This window comes from Embiotoca jacksoni, unplaced genomic scaffold (assembly GCF_022577435.1).
Source record: "Embiotoca jacksoni isolate LCO1_2020_lvr unplaced genomic scaffold, fEmbJac1.0.p SCAF_38, whole genome shotgun sequence".
NCBI lineage: Eukaryota > Metazoa > Chordata > Actinopteri > Embiotocidae > Embiotoca > Embiotoca jacksoni.
This window is the reverse complement of record NW_027185390.1, coordinates 1,047,444-1,063,417: the sequence shown is the minus strand read 5'-3', so window position 1 is coordinate 1,063,417 and position 15,974 is coordinate 1,047,444. Positions and strand designations below refer to the sequence as shown.

The 15,974-nt window shown below is 41.7% G+C and overlaps 1 protein-coding gene across 2 annotated transcripts in view; it reads right to left on the bottom strand.

The window, feature by feature from the left end:
- Positions 1–9,976: 9,976 nt before the first annotated feature.
- The window catches only part of LOC138208483 (rho GTPase-activating protein 6-like), a 61,714-nt gene continuing 55,716 nt past the window's right edge, over positions 9,977–15,974 (bottom strand). For both annotated transcript variants that reach the window (XM_069166368.1, XM_069166369.1), the window contains exons 10-14: positions 14,753–14,932; positions 13,611–13,702; positions 13,275–13,525; positions 13,067–13,138; positions 9,977–12,687 (exon numbers count right to left, since the gene is read on the bottom strand). In XM_069166368.1, coding sequence (XP_069022469.1) covers positions 12,137–12,687; positions 13,067–13,138; positions 13,275–13,525; positions 13,611–13,702; positions 14,753–14,932 — 1,146 coding nt within the window. In that variant the 3' untranslated portion in view covers positions 9,977–12,136. The remainder of the gene's footprint in view (positions 12,688–13,066; positions 13,139–13,274; positions 13,526–13,610; positions 13,703–14,752; positions 14,933–15,974) is intronic.

The window sequence follows — 15,974 nt, the reverse complement described above, 5'->3', positions numbered from 1 at the left end:
CTCATTTTTTACAGCAGGCATGCACATTTTTGTGCAATTTCCTCAGGCTTCATAAACACAACACCGGCTGGCTGCGGGACAATGAAAATGTCAGTGAGTTTCCCCCTCCGAAGAAAAGCAAAAGCAGACACTTCCCGCTGGAAAGCAGCGGTGAATTCAGCAGTCACGCGCTGGAATGCTACACGTTTTGTGGCGCTTGATATTTCTGATATGCTCGGCACAGAGAGTGGGAGGAATTGGCGGACGTGAATGAGGAGAACTCCGGAGGAGAAGGACGGTGTTCGGTTGCAGAAATAGAGGCGTGCGGCGAAGACAAGCACCAGCCGTATGGTTATTTGACAAGTACAGCTAACTGGGTTTTGTTATCAAAGTTTCCGTCATTTTGGGTGGAAAAGTAGGAAAAGAAGAAAGTTTGACCATACTGAAAAGCATTTTAAAAGAAGTGCGGAGGAGTGGAGCAGAGAAGAGCAGCAGCACGCTAAAAGAGGAGCAGATGGAGGCCAGGTTCTCATCTCCCATAATTATAGCTCTGCTATTGCTTCCATCTTCACCTCCTGTCCTGTCATTCCTCTTTTTTAACCCCCAACCTCTCTCTCTTCCTCTCAACAATTGCCACCCCTCTCTCTCTCTATATATATATATATATACATATATATATCTGCTGACACATATTTTCTCTCCTCTTGCCCTGTCATCTGTCATTTCCATACCTCTCTTCCTTTCGCCTCCCCTCCTGCTCCTCCTGGACAGATCTGGGCCACTTGACGTTTGTACCGACCCATGGGAAAGGCTCGCCTGTTAGCTCCCCCGGCGAGGCCAGTCCGCCTCCAGACTGCAAGAGGGCCACTGTTTTGTCACACACAAGTGTTTTAGCGAGGCACATATCGAAGTAGATTCAGGCAAAAGGGGCATATTCTGAGGTTAATATTTACAACCTGAGTGTAGTTTACAAGCATACATTTGCTAATTCGCACAAAACCAAATGTACAAGTGAGTCTGATGGAAAGGCTATTAGTTTAGCAGGTATTTGGTTAAATTGCTGTGCAATGTGACTTAGACCCTAATGCTGGTGCCACAGAAAAAGTCAGTAGATGACCAAAGTAATAACCTTTCATCCTGAGGGTGCTCTTGATGTCCGCACCAAATCTCATGTCAATCCACCCAATAGGTGTTGATAGATTTTTAATAAATCCAAACATGTTACTGTCCAATGAAGCAAATATTACAGTAATCTAACAGCTGGTTTGAAGGTGTTTTTATAATTTTTTACCCTTCAGTTTAGACACAATATTCTAAGTATACATTTACACATTTGTATATGCACAATAATGTTTTACTCTGACTAATATCAGTTTGCCCCATTTACTCTAGAAGTATGTTCTTGTACCGCGCCGTCCCCTGACGCCTGTTAATATTCCGCTTCTCTGTAAAGTTCAGCCTTAATCCAGAAATAAAGGACCCTCTTGTGCCTCGACTGTCTGCTTATATTACTATCCAGTCTTGGCCACCTCCTTCGAGTACAGTGTGGGAAAATCAACAAAGGAAAACCGATCAAACTTGGATAAACTCATGAATCTGGTGCCAGTGATTCTAAAACTATTTTTTACCTCCGAGACTCAGAATGTTTCAGCAGAAAATGATTACTTTTAATATCTTCAGTTCTTCGTATCAGTTATAGATTCACTATCTTATTCTTTGTGACCGAGTGACCCCTACGTCAGGGTTGCAGCTTTTCCAGAGCTTTTAATCATATCACATGATCTTTACCAGCAAGTCTGCTTTGTTCTCATGGCAGATGATTCCTATTTTTTTTCTCAGCAGGATCTTTTGTCCATGTGTTGCTCCAAAGCTGAATCCAAGTTCATTTTCAACCTTGGAAACAGCAGTTGGGAAAGCAATCCCACCATAAAGTCCATTTCGTAGCATTGCTGGAGCTTTTGATTGCGTTAAATGATCTTCATTAGCAGATGGAGTATTAGTTTTGTAACAAACAATATGTCTCGTGTCTCAGTCTGTGCTCACCTAATCTGACATGTGTATCTATGTTTTGGGGGATCTTCAGTCCATCCAGAAACAGCCAATGAGTATCTTCACATCCTCGAAGTTGAGCAGCATCCACACAACAACTTTTAAGTGGCGAATCAATATTTCAAAGACTTCTGCGCTGCGCCCTGGGCTGCAGAGGGCCTTCACCAAACAATAGGATCCTGACCTGCATTATTCATCCCCTCACTCATTCACTCCTCTCTGACTCAGACGCAGGGCACACAGGGGATTCAACTTTCTCCCAACTAAACTTCAGACAGAAAAACCTTTCAAACACATCTGCCTCTTTCCATCCTCAAATCTCGATGGCATATATATATATTTTTTTTTCAGTTGCCTCATACCATCTCTGATAATATTGTTGAATAATGCAAAGCAGATTTCCATCTCAAAGTCAGACCACAGAAGCCCTGTGGTTTTAATGGTTGCTAATGAGCAAAGCAAACAAAATTGATTTTCAGAATTATTTCAGTTAGTTTAATTTAAGATGGAAAAGCCTCAGAGCACATATGCATGAAATAATGAAAATACGTAGAATATGTAAAAACGACTCCTCCAGATCTATATTTAGAAGTACTCCAATCACCATTAAATCTAACTTTGAGTATCCAATAAGCATGACTCCGTTATTACAAAATGGCTTGAATTCTGGCAGCAGATTTTTAATGAACTTGACATTTAATGCTTCATGGCTTTTAGTAGGTTCCCCCCCTAATGTCTCTTCATAACGTGTAATTAGGCACGGACTTTAAATAACGTGTGCGTGCAAAGGTTCCTAACACAGGGAGATAAGGATTGCTCAGTCTCAATCAGTGTATTATCTCTGCCTCAGCCCATTACTGAAGCTGGCTACTTAATGGCCTCTGAATTAGATGTGGGGCTGATTGCACATTGATTGTAAGCGAACGAGGGCAGCGGATGTCAATCGCCAACGTCCAAAAGTGTCTTTAAAACGAGCACAGAGAGGAGACACCGAGAGGATTTTGTAAATGAACATTTGTGTCAGGATGGATTTTACACCTTCAGGTCTGTCGCTAGAATTTTAAATATTACAATGGCGCTTGTAAAAGTGAGGTCCAGTCAGCGCGACAATACCTAAATTTAAACCGAAGGTCTCATACGCAAAAATCATTCTGCTGATCACCTTTTTCTAATACAGCCCCCTAAATATGTCAAGAACCGTGAAAGAACCACCTACAGGGCTGAGCAAAGGCTTCAGGGTCAGGAAGTAGACTGAGGATGTTTTCAATGATAATTTAGTGAAGAGAAGGAAAACTGAAATAATATTTGGCGCGGCCAGTTTTACAAAGTACTTGTCAGGTAGGCTGGACCGAGCATCTTGGGGAACTTGCTTCAGTTCTTGGGTTTAGGACGTCTCAGTTGCTTCATGTCATCCCGGAAAGAAAGCATGATTTTGAGATCAGACTTCTGTAGGGCCCATTCTGTCTGTTTCAGTGCTTTTTGTGACTGAAGATGGCTCTTTGGGCCTCTGTGTGTGTTTGGGATTGTTGCCATGCTGCAGAATGACTTTAATTAAATGCCTAACTGATGCATTATGGATAAGATTTGGTTAGTGCACGCACGTGTGGTGCGCATGAATGTCAACAAGGTAGTGTTGTCTCAAATTTGCACTTAGAGGAAAATTACCTTCATATTTCAATGCATCACCTGCCAACATATCCCCCGGCTTTAATTATTTTAACCAGAAATGAATGTGTTTGTGTGTCCATGTTTCAAGCGCACAATAAACACACTGCTGGCTTTTGTCCAACAGCAGTATAGTGGTACTAAGTGGAAAATAATCTCTTTTGTGTAGATGTGTACTTCTTATATTTGTCTTGTGCTGCGTTCAACAACAGTTTCATTTTCCTCGGTCGCTGCAGTTTGCAAAAAAGTTGCTGGTGCCAATATTTTCTCGACGTAGCTGTGACGCCGACCCTCGAGGATGAGTGTCCGGCGTTCCCTCCTCAGTTTGTGGTCTGGTATGAGTACACCATCTGGGTACTTATATTGCACTGCATGTTTCCATACTTGACAGTTTGAGGGCACTTGTGCACTCAGAATAGCAAGAGGAAATTCGCAATTTGAGAGACGGACATAGAAGACAACAGATAGAATTACATCATTGCAGAGATGTTACTGTCCTCATCTCATTGCACTGTAACAGCAACACCTACAGAAATAACTCAGCTGCTGGTGAATTCTCTACAGTGTTGCCTGGAACTATGTCTTATGAGAAATATAGCTCCTCTACCCCAAAATAACCAACGCAAAATTAAGAGGAAGGACACTGCTACATCAACTAACCAACTAGTCCCTGCTTCCTATCAGTATGACTGTGTCCTGCTTCAAAGGTCACGTGGTGAGGAAGATCATCAGCCTTAGCAGGAACCCTTTCAAAGTAAAAATGAACCCTCCCCCCCCTTCCCCCGCCGTTCACCCCTACCTGATTACAGTGTCCTGACTAATTCAACAGCCCTTAAAGTGAACTCTTCATCTGCAATTTGCAATTCAAATGTTTAATTCAGTTACTATGACTTGTGCAAGTAAATTGTATGAATGATTAACAAAGATCACTCACTTCCTCGCTCCCACACACAAAGCTGCAGTATGAATCACACAGATTTACAGGATGTGGATTGAAATTACAATCTTGAAGGACAGCAGAGTTTCAGTGTGATGTCCTTTACATCTGGATCAGTGTTGCATATGCACTGAAATATGCTCGTATTTTCTCAATTGAGGGTATAAATGTGTTTGTATCGAAAGGCTGCTATGCAATTTGAAATGTAAGTCTTCTTTATTATTTGTAAAGCTTTGTTGTGCTTCTTTCATTGCTGTGGCATCAAAGTAAGAGAATGTTTAGAGTAGGTTTTATGTCCATGCTGCAGAGTATTAATACAACATAATGCTGCTATCACTGTAGTTTTCTTTCTAAAGCAGACAGAAGCCATATACAGCGCATATATACGGTTTAGGTGAATGAATGTTTGACTCCAAGTGAACATGTAGCAGAGGATTCTGGGGACAGTGAATGCAGGTCGAGGTAGGAAAATTAATCATGGCGATAGAATAATGTTACACACACTGTTTTTGCTTAATCTTGGCCATATTGTATGCCATGAGCACGTATTTTACAAAAATGATCTTTTAGGTTTTAGTAGTTATGCACAAAGGCCGATTATTTGTCTGGTGATAGTATGGATATTTGTAGATTTCATTGACAATTTTACTCAAAAGTGATATTGTACAGTCTGCAACCACAATCATGCAATTAACCTGCAAGGTGGCTGTGACTTTGTATCTTCCAAATAACATTCACTTCATAGACTTATTTACAGAGTATTTCCTGACCCTAACGTTTGACTTATTGCTCAAATTGTAATATTTCTCACAAGTATATTCAACATTTCATGGTTTAGTATCACCACTACATTGTTATACTTAACTTGTGACATTGCAAAGACATTGCATGTTGTTGTTTTTTCCTCTTTTCTCCCTTTTTTCACATCTGCGCTTCTTCTTTCTGCATATTAACTCATGGCTCACTGTGCCTGGTATATTCAACTGACCTGGAACCGTGACCCGTGTTTCCCTTTGATATAACATTTTGCTATAAAATACAAATACCTTGATATATTATTTGGCATGTTATTTTTTTTAAGGCCTTTTTCCCCTTTGTTTATCTGTAAGTCATATTTTGCCTCTTGTTTTTATGTCCTTATGACTTATTTTTTTCAACTACTGAGATGCTACACTTCCTAGAGCGAGCAAGACCAGTGCATGACAGCATTGACAACAATGAAGCGTGACCTCATTAGAATGGTAAAACAAAATCGACTGTGGCAATTTATCCGTGTGGGTTCTCTTTCAGGACTGGGCCACACGGTCAAATGGATTTGCCCATTACTTCCTATGAGCTTAAGCTGCGGAGAAAGCCAATGTGTGTGGGTGTTGATGGGTGTGTGAGTACGGACATGTGTACAGCATTGCGTGTGTTCCTGCTCCTGAGGGCAAATCAGTGTACGGTATGTCATGGTTGGTTGGACGGTTGATCCCCAGTCAGATGGCTGCAATCATGAACCATCACTGCTGAGAGCCATATCCAGCTCCTTCCAGTAGCCACATGAGGTTCGAGCCACACTGACAAGACTTGTGAAAAGTCGAGTTTTCGTACATATGACAGTCAAACATTTCACATGGGTTGTCTGTCATTGTTCAGGTTGCTGTCATTTGTTATCACAGTGAATTGACTCATCTGCACCCTGAATATACAGCCCTTTGAAAGCTGTCAGCAATGCATCTTCTGGCTTTTGGAGTCATTTTCCATCTGTGGCATCACTTTGCTGTTCATAGTGACACATGAAGTTTGTTCCTTTTTTGCACAGTTAATCTAAGTTTTGGTTGTTTTTGCTGAATCCTACAGCAGTTTTATGAAATAACTTTTGTGACACAGACAGCACAGGAAATATAGACTTTAAAAAAGTGTTCTTTGTTGCCAGAGCATTTTAAATCGAACATGTTTGTAACTTTCTCGTGAAGTACAGCGCTGAATGAAAGGAAACCGACATATTGTCCTCTTTTAACTCAGCTAATATTGATGCTGACCCAGTTTGTTTTTTTTACAGAATAGGTCAGCTTTGGTTGAAATATCTGACATTAGAGTATTTTCAAGGTGAACTATGTGATTGAAAGTGTTTGAAAGAAATACTACTAAACTTTCATTTGCTGAGGTCTTTTCATCGATCACTGCAGGAGAGAGAATGCACTATAGCTGTGGTTAGACACATGATGATATTTTTTTACATTTTGCCAGGCAGTGATGTGATTTTTTTTTTTTTTCAGCAATGATTTACAGATGGGTTAATTCACGTCAGGAACCTTTTTTTTATTTTTTTATTTTTTACATTTTCGACCGTGTTTTATCTTCAGGCTAGTTTTTTGGACCGTATAAAGCAACACATGATGATAATGAAGCGCCTGCGCCTGCTAATGAGGACCTTGTGGCTACGAATTCCTTTTCACAATGTGTGTGTGACCGTGCGTTTCTGCTAAAGACCAAATATTGTGCATGCACTACCTCACGCCGCTCTGAAATGTGATAAAACCAAATGAAATCCACATTTTGTTTAGTGGCATGCATGAATTCTTGACTCCCTCCAGGAGTGCGGCTGAACTCTTTGTACAGGCAATTACAAGTGTCTCTGTGCGGATGAGTTCATGCATACCTATTTGTGCATGTGTACTTTTCTGGCAAATTGTTTTTTTTAACCCGGCCAACTGGATAACGTTACTCCGGGCCAAGTCATTAGCTGCTGAAATAAAAGCAGCTTTGTTTTGTTGTCATGGTCCACAAAATTCTATTTAAAATCCGGCTCCCTTCCAGAAACTGACAAAATAAAATAAAGGGGGGACAAAAGAAAACAGAAGAAGCACACTCGGAGTACAGTATCTGAAACAAACTGCTTCTGTGTCTTCACTGATCACAATTAATCAGAACCTCCTTGAGCGGGACATGACATACTCATTTCAAACACTGCTGGCACACAGTCGGCGGCGGCAGCTTTGTTTGTGTTGTGAGCAAAGGACTCTGGAACGAGGGTGCATTTCCACTGATGAATCGTTGTAGAGCTATGGAGGGAAATGTTGCGGGAAGAAAGGAGAAAAAAGTCCTCGGGTTGTTTTCGTGGGTCGAAAAGTGCATATCTGCAAAAACGAGATCCTAATTACTTCCCAGAGTTTCCAAACTCAAAGTCGATCAGAACTTCTGATAACCTGCAACAGAGAGAAAATGGAATTAAGGACAAATACTGAGAAATTTGCCTCATTCTCATTATTCCCAGAGTCCATTAAGAGCAGTGAGAGAAAGCAAGTGTTCATACAGCACATTGTCTCTATTTCAATTATTGGCTCATGTGTCAGTCACTCTCTTCATCTCTGTCCCCTCAGTTAAACACCCAAATGCTCCTCCATTACCTTTTTCTAATGTGTCTAATCGTCTACTAGCAGTTAATTTCACTCATCTGGAGGTCTGGAAGGTGATTTGAAATGCTATCAGGCAGGGCTGAGGAAAATTGAAACCAAAAGCCATGAAATCTTTTTAATCTCCTCTTCTTTTGCCTCCCTCTTCCTCTCTCAAACACCTGCTCTCACATTTATTCCTTTTTGGTTTGTTTTAGCTCAGACCTACCCCCATTTGTCAGTGTCTGAAACTAGCAGGTGTAATTGTATTCATTATCAATAGTGCTTTTTGGTGACGTGCAACAAATACATACCAAAAGGTAGTTGATTTGGTCCCAAGAGATACAGAAACTCTGATAGTGTGCTTTAAAAAAAAAAGATAGAAGGCTCTTGACTGACCTCTAGTGGTAATGTTGGAAAATTACATCAAAAACGGCTTAATTCATTTGTAAAATATTCATTGTGAAGGCTTTGGCTTGCAATTTCTCGACTTCTCCTGATGGCATAATTTTTCCACAAGAGGTTCTATCGGTGATTTGATGATGGAAAATGCAACCTCAGCACAACTTGCTCAGCTGAGTGCATGAGATCTGCAAACTTATGATCATATTTCCACCAACTTTAACCCATCAAACTACTCCGCAAACACCAGAACAGCTCATTTTTAGGATGCATTTGACTTCAACTGCAGTCAAATGTTTTTGTCCCAGACTTGTTGACTGGCTTTGGCCCGAGCCCTGCATGCACTTTTCTGCCATTTTTTTGAGAGATGACTCATCTAACCATCTGACATTTTTCCACTGCTCACTGGACCGCCAACTTTTTTTTTATTATTTGCACCGCTTCACTCTCAGACATGTATTTTTCAAGTGTAATAAGGGGGTTTACGCACTATAGCCTGACCGCCGCACCCCGCTCTGTCGAGCTTTTGAAGGTGAGACTTTCAAACTGCCTGCACACGCCTCAGAATTGACATTTACAGTTGAGTGACTCAGAACTGCTTGTTTTACTTTGTTTGTCCTTGCATCTGAAACGAGCGACCACAGCCTTCACAAAAAAAAAAAAAAAAAAAAAAAAAAAAAAAGGAGCTTTGGGGATGACATCTTTCTCAGACTTCCTGGCCCGTGTTGCTTTTGTTGCTGTTCTGCTGCCTGCTTGAGGAGCCTTCATGGCTGAATTTCTCCTTCTGTCTCGCAGCGCCTAATAATCTGCCATCTTTATTCGTTGTTCTCCTCCTGAAGCCAAGAACTGCCCAAAATAATGGAGCCGGTACACAAGTCCACTGTGTCGTCGTTTCTTTTTGAAAAACCTGACTAGTTGCATTTCTCCTCAGTTTGAAATGGAAAATCAAATTGTCCTTCAAAAAGTTTTTTTTGTTGTTGTTTTTTTTACAATTTTTCAAAATGTAATCCACCTCTTCAGTACATAATGAAACCATCTTAAAAAGGATGGTTCCTATATATCATTTAATGAAAGCAAAATTAGTAAGTGCACTTTATATCAGGAAGGGAGAGTGAATGTGTGTGGACCACGAAGGAGAAAGATTACACATCAGTAGCCACACACACACACACACACACACACACACACACACACACACACACAAACACCACCCACCATTAAAATTATGGCCCAGCCATCTCTAAACCATGTTTGCAAGAGTTTTCCTCTGCAGACAGACATCCCCCAGGAGAACTGGTGATAAAGTTCAGCTCTGTAAGAAGTATCTTACTTAAAATGCAACACTGTGAAGCATCTTCACAGGAAATATGAAGAAATTAATAGAAACAAAAATAAAACAGCCAAAGCGCTCATCTAACGGTAATATACCTGGCATATTATGGCATGACGTACTGTACAGTAACACACATGTACCATGATGTAGTATATTATGACATACTACATTGTAACATACTATCCACAGTCTAGGTTTAGGAACCTCCCACAGTATTCACTCCAACAACACGTGGAAACTTTTTGGTATTTAATTCCATTGTAGCATATTGATGATGACACACGGTACAAAAGCAATTACCAGACATTCCATTACAACTTGGACCCAGTAAATCCCACCGAAATATATATATAAAAAAAGGAAGAAACAAACAATAAACAAAAACACCGCAGCACAAAGTTTTTCGTAGTGAAGTCAATAAGACAAACATCCACGTCTTGATCTGGGAAAAGCTAGGACCATGAGGATTACTCTTTGTTTTCTTTTTTTTTTCTTTTATTCTTGAATAGAAATTGTTATATTGTTTTTATATATTACAACACTCAACACAGTAATACAAAAAACAGTCACAAAATATGAACCTTGAGCAATGCATGGAGAAACAACTTTTAAGAGCAAGACCTGTGGCACTTCGATTTGCACATTTTTCACAAGCTTTGATTTTAAACTGAACACAGATGATTGGATTCCCGTGGAAACGGAGGAAACTGTGGGAAGCAGCAATAAGCTGGTGCACACAATAGATGGCGCCATAACCTTTCTGATTCCTGCACTTGTGGGGTTCTTTTCCATTGACTTCTCAAAGCGACATTGGTGTGTCTGCACATTTTAATGCTGAAGTGGCTTCATATGAGCAAATATTACACCATAACTTGGAAGAATGTGAAATATTTGCCAGCAAATACCCACCTGACTGTGACGTATGAGAGGACAGGCTGGTCGTGGGTGGAGAGATAATTTACACTTTAATTAGCGACAACACTGTATTTGAAAGGAGAAATATTCTCCTACTCCTACCGTAGTTGGTATATTCAGTCTAGTCGAGAAGTATAACAACACGGATCAGTAAGGACTTCATATATTTTGTATTGTGTAAATGGTGTTATTCTGCATCATTGTCAATGGTTATAAAGCTGGTTTTAGGATCTCAGCAGCATGTTTTTGTGGAAATTCAGTCCAATAAGTATTCATAAACTGACCATTGTGGATATTTATTACATAAACTACCAAGGCTTAATTTTCTGTACATTTTCAGCTTCTTAATTTATTCTTGTTTCTTTGTTTTGTTTTTTTTTAATAACTGGAAATATGGTCCTCACAAAAACCTGATGATAAAATCCTGTTGATGTGTTCAAATGAGTGTCCTATACTGAAATCCTTGACATGTCCTAGCTTTGAAATGAACAACTAGATGAAATGACCACAACTTGTATGAAAAAATATCCTGTAGTTTAAAAAAACCAAACAGACTTTGGCACATTGTTACTGCAGTGGGTGGCAAGAGCACATAAAGTGGAAGCAAACTTACAGCCGAGTGCTTTATAATTAGCTCTAAGCGTTTTGCTGTAAGTGAAGCATTTTACATTCAATATTAAAGACAGAAACAGCAGTCTGACAAACACTAACACCTAGACTGCCAGTTAAGTGGCCGACTTACTTTTAGGTAGATACTTTATGCAAATTATATACTTTACATATCAATTTACATGTCGTTTATGCATGTTTGTCAATAATTTGCGTATACACATATATATACAGTCAAATGTGATCTGACATCAAAAAGTAATTCAGCATTTGATCTTTTCAGAAAGATGCTGCCGAGTTACATTAATAGTGTGCACACAAACAGTCTACATTTAGCAGCAATTACTAATGCGTACATCTTAGTTTCCATGGTGGAGAATGTAAAATTGATGAAATGGAAACGTAACAAACAAATGTTTTCCTAACGTTTCCCATTGAGATATGAAGACTGAACTCGGAGGAGAAAATCTGGTAACATTCTGAAAGGATCTTTTTCTTTTTGAGGTATTTATTGTGGGCATTGTTTTTTTTGTTTTTTAATGCTCCTATAACTCAAAATGTTCTTATGGACGAAACATACCGGCCAGGAACAGAAGCAACGTTTGAACATCCGTACAAAAACGAGAAATACTAGTGGCTCTTGGATGTAAAAGTTCTGTATGAGGCAGCAGCTACACACGTAAACAACAACAACAACAACGTCATGGTGCTAACGATGCAGGGCAGCACAAGAGGGGGGGGGGGGGGGGGGGGGGGGGGGAGGCAAGTTGAGAGAGAAAATGAGGAGTGATTGTAATTGGAGGGGTCTGATCGGGCCATTGGTTGGATGCCGGAGTAGAATCTCCACGGAGACGGAGCTGGAGTCTGAGATCACACCAGCGTCTCAGGCAGTGTGTCAGCGTTGTCCGAGGACAGCAGTTGCCAGATTTGCCACCGGTCCCTCTGCCAGTCCTGCCACTCTGGACTCTGCGGCACCGTTTGGGCCTCTGTTGTCGAGTTGTTCTGCACCGCACTCGGCCTACCATGCTGCAGGGGGGGCTGCTGAGCTGTCGCGAGCTGGGGTGAGGTCTGCGAGCCGCCCAGTCGATGATGAGCGTTGTAAGATGGAGGAAAGCGGCCGTCGTTCACCCCGCCTTGAGGTCTGGAGTTAACTCCGTGTCCACTTCCTCTCTGGAGGCCCTGCGTGCTGTTGAGGTGGGAAGTCACAGAGGGGTTGAAGCTGAGCTGCAGGCGTGGTTGCCCCGTCTCCGCAGGAGGGCTGGTGCACACTCTGGTGACCGGCGGGTGAGATCGGCACTCGTTGATGCCCGGCGCTGTCTGAGTCCGTTGTACTGTCGTCTGCTGCCTGCCATCACCGTGGAGTCCGTCAAGACCTTCCTGTGAGCTACGGGAGCTTCCCTCTGACATGTTGCCATGGGAACCTAGGAACAGCGCATCAGTACTTCAGTGGATTTAATTACTGTTAATGAATAACAAGAGACACACACAAAGCAGCAGGTGGATGACATAAAAATAATCATTTTACTAATTTTTAAGTGAAGGCAAATTAAGACACACATATCCAACCACTGGTTGGTGAGCTGCTGTGTTGAAGCCTCCAATCTGGCATTTTGGCTATCCCTTCTTGGTATTTTGGAACCAGCCCCTAGTGGCCCTCAGCGGTATTGCACTTTAAGGCACTTCTGCATAGGCTTTACTTTCCAGACCTGGAGACTCCATCTATTTGGATATACAGTTTATGCTCAGCACCCACATAGAACAAACTTTGCATAGGGCCAAGGCTGATTTAAAATAGTTCACCTGTGTATGTTTGGTTCTTGAGAGCTGGTTTCAGAGTACTGTGCCATGTGCCCCAGATGTTAGCATGCTCCTCTGAAAGAAGCGAAAGAGAGGTCAAATTAATGTCAATTATACAGTCAACAATGCACATTTGGTGTGAGGAGACTTGGATCTTATGCAAACCTGGCAATGGGCCTAAATGAGAGATATGGAGCACTTTCCAGCTCACCTTTGGAGCCCCAGGTGTCAGCTCCAGGCTCTCTGCTCCAGCCGGCCACCTGCCCAACGAGAGAGTACTGCTCCGGGACACGGAAGAGCTGCTCGCCTGCCGGGCTCCCCGCCTCCCCTCTGCGCTCGCTCAGCACCGGGGAGTTGTTGTCGTAAGGGGACACTTCGCCGCTGGACGCCTTGTTGGAGTCGCTGGACAAACGGCGCTCGCTCCGGCTGAAGGGCTCCTCTGACTGCAACAGGTCAGGACTCCTGTAGAAACCAAGAATCAGGATGAAAGGGTGGAAGATAGAAGAAGAGAAGGAGAGACACACGTTAATGAATCCGTGGAACTCACTGTGATGCTTTTCTCCTCAGAAGGTAGTCGACCACGTCTGGATCAGTCTCCAAGAGGCTCATCAAAACCTCATTTTGCAGATCAGGAGACACCTACAAGCAGCAACATATCAGTGAAATGAGTGAAGGAATCAACTTTATAAAGTCGATAAGATGGGAAGAACAATGCAGCAGTTGATGGTCTCCCTTTTTGTCTTCATTTCCAGTACATTTCTTCATCTGATCTGATTTTTCTGCTGATCAGACACGCGGATTAAGATGAAGAGCACCGTCCAAAAATCCAATGTCTCCAAACAGTTTCCATCCTTAAATGCTTTGAAAGTCAAAGTGGCCAGATCTCTAACAAATTCAGACATAAGAAGGTTACAAAACAACTTTCAGATGTCATTCGAAGACCTTGAGCTGCCTACAAATCAGCTTTCACTCACTAAGACTGAGCAAGTCATTCCCAATTTACAATAAGCGATTAATAGCTCCTCATTGGCTTACTGCAGGAATGTAAGCCTCAGGGTGAACGGCAGCGGCGAACTACAAAATATCGCGGTCTAAGGTTTCGGACTTGAAATGACCTGAACTGACCGTCAGCTGCTTGTTTTGAGAACCTCAGTGACGGAGAAGGAGAAAAGCAACTGATGAGGCAGTAATCTGTGCAAAATCATGACCTCTTTGACAGCACGTTGAGGATTTTCATGCTTCAGTGTTCTGCTTTTATTTTGGAAAGAGCAAGTTCAAGTAGCTGGATGAAAAGTTTTAGTCGTTGTTGTGAGCGAACTGGTTTTGACTGACGTTTTTTCTTTTTATATTAAGTCCAAGACTTTGGAGTGATTCTGACCAAAAACACACGTATACACACACTAACCCATCTGTCAGCTGTGGTTTTTTTTCCACACTTTCATCCTTTATGGTGTCTTTTCCTGCCCTTTCTGTCTCAATATTAGTACTAAACCAGGCAAACCTCTGTTTTCATTAACTACGACAAAACCATTGTCTGCTAAGCCAGGGAGGATTGTCTTACTTTAAGCCTACACAGGAATGTGAAGAAGGAAAGTGTGCTTCAGTGAATGCGAGGCCGTCTGCGTGTGTGTGTGTGTGTGTGTGTGTGTGTTAAGCAGAGAGGAGGAGGAAGATTCTCAATCGACTGACCACGAAGAGTGTTTGGTAGCTTGCGATCATCCTCTGCAGCACGGCGATGACGGCTGTGCTCTCCTCGGCCCTGGCCGAGCTCTGGACGCTGAACTCCTTGTCGGAGTTCTTCTGCTTGTGGAGCAGGTTGGGGCCGAAGATGGTGGCGAGGTTTAAAGAGGTCATCTTATTCCCCGTGATCTAAAAGTGAGATTCATACACTCTTTACTTTATGCTTTGCAAGTTTTTAAAGAGAAAGTATTCAGCAAAGTTGTACCAAAAGACTGATACTGGTGCCACTTAAATGTGTCCCTAATCTTTTGCTAAATCTGCATTGTCCTAGATATCAGGGACCATTTTCTTCCCTTTGTTACAAAAATAAACTTTAAAAAAGTACTGCAGAAATTACATGGCTTTGTTTGTCTGTGATTACACAGTCCTCTCTCCTCCAGTTCCCTCTGACATCCATCTTTTCCAGTCGATTTCCTCACCTCTCCCTTACAATGTCTGCACCTCTTCTCACATCCCCCTCTCAATTTTTGTCACTTTGAACCAAAGATGGATAAAGATGGCGTTTTTTAACACAGAAAGTGTTGGAGTGAATGACAGCGGCATCAGTATCTGCTCTGGTTGAGTGATTGTGCGCATCCTTTCACACAATTAGCACATACTACTACAAGCCCCTTCAAAGCTTGGACAATTTTTTTTATTTTTTTTTCTGTTGTAAATAAATTTGTCAGTTTCTTGCCCAATTCCTCCGATTTCCGCTCCCACTCCCAATTGAGAAATGGGAGTCACAGGAAGCCAAAAAGTAGTGACATGTCATCCCAGCCGACCATGAAAGTCAGACTTCCTGTCATAGTCTCAGATAAAGATACTGGAGCCATATGAGGGAAAAACAACACACGCGCACACACACACACACACACACACATACACACACATACACCAATGTTTGAGTCAATTTTCATGTCTACACACACAGGCAACAAAACACACTTCCATCTGTGCAAACACACACGCTGCTTCTCTTTCACACAGTCGATCAACACGAACACACACTTCTTTGCAATAAATGGTGGAATTACAGTGACGTGCATGCAGAGAAATTAAAATATACTCTTGACACACTCCCACACATGCATGCATGAGTAAAGTTGTTTTATATGTTGTCTGTAAAAAGCTACAAATAAGATGGAATTAAAAAAAAAAATGTAGAGACAGAATTTGTGGCACATTCAGT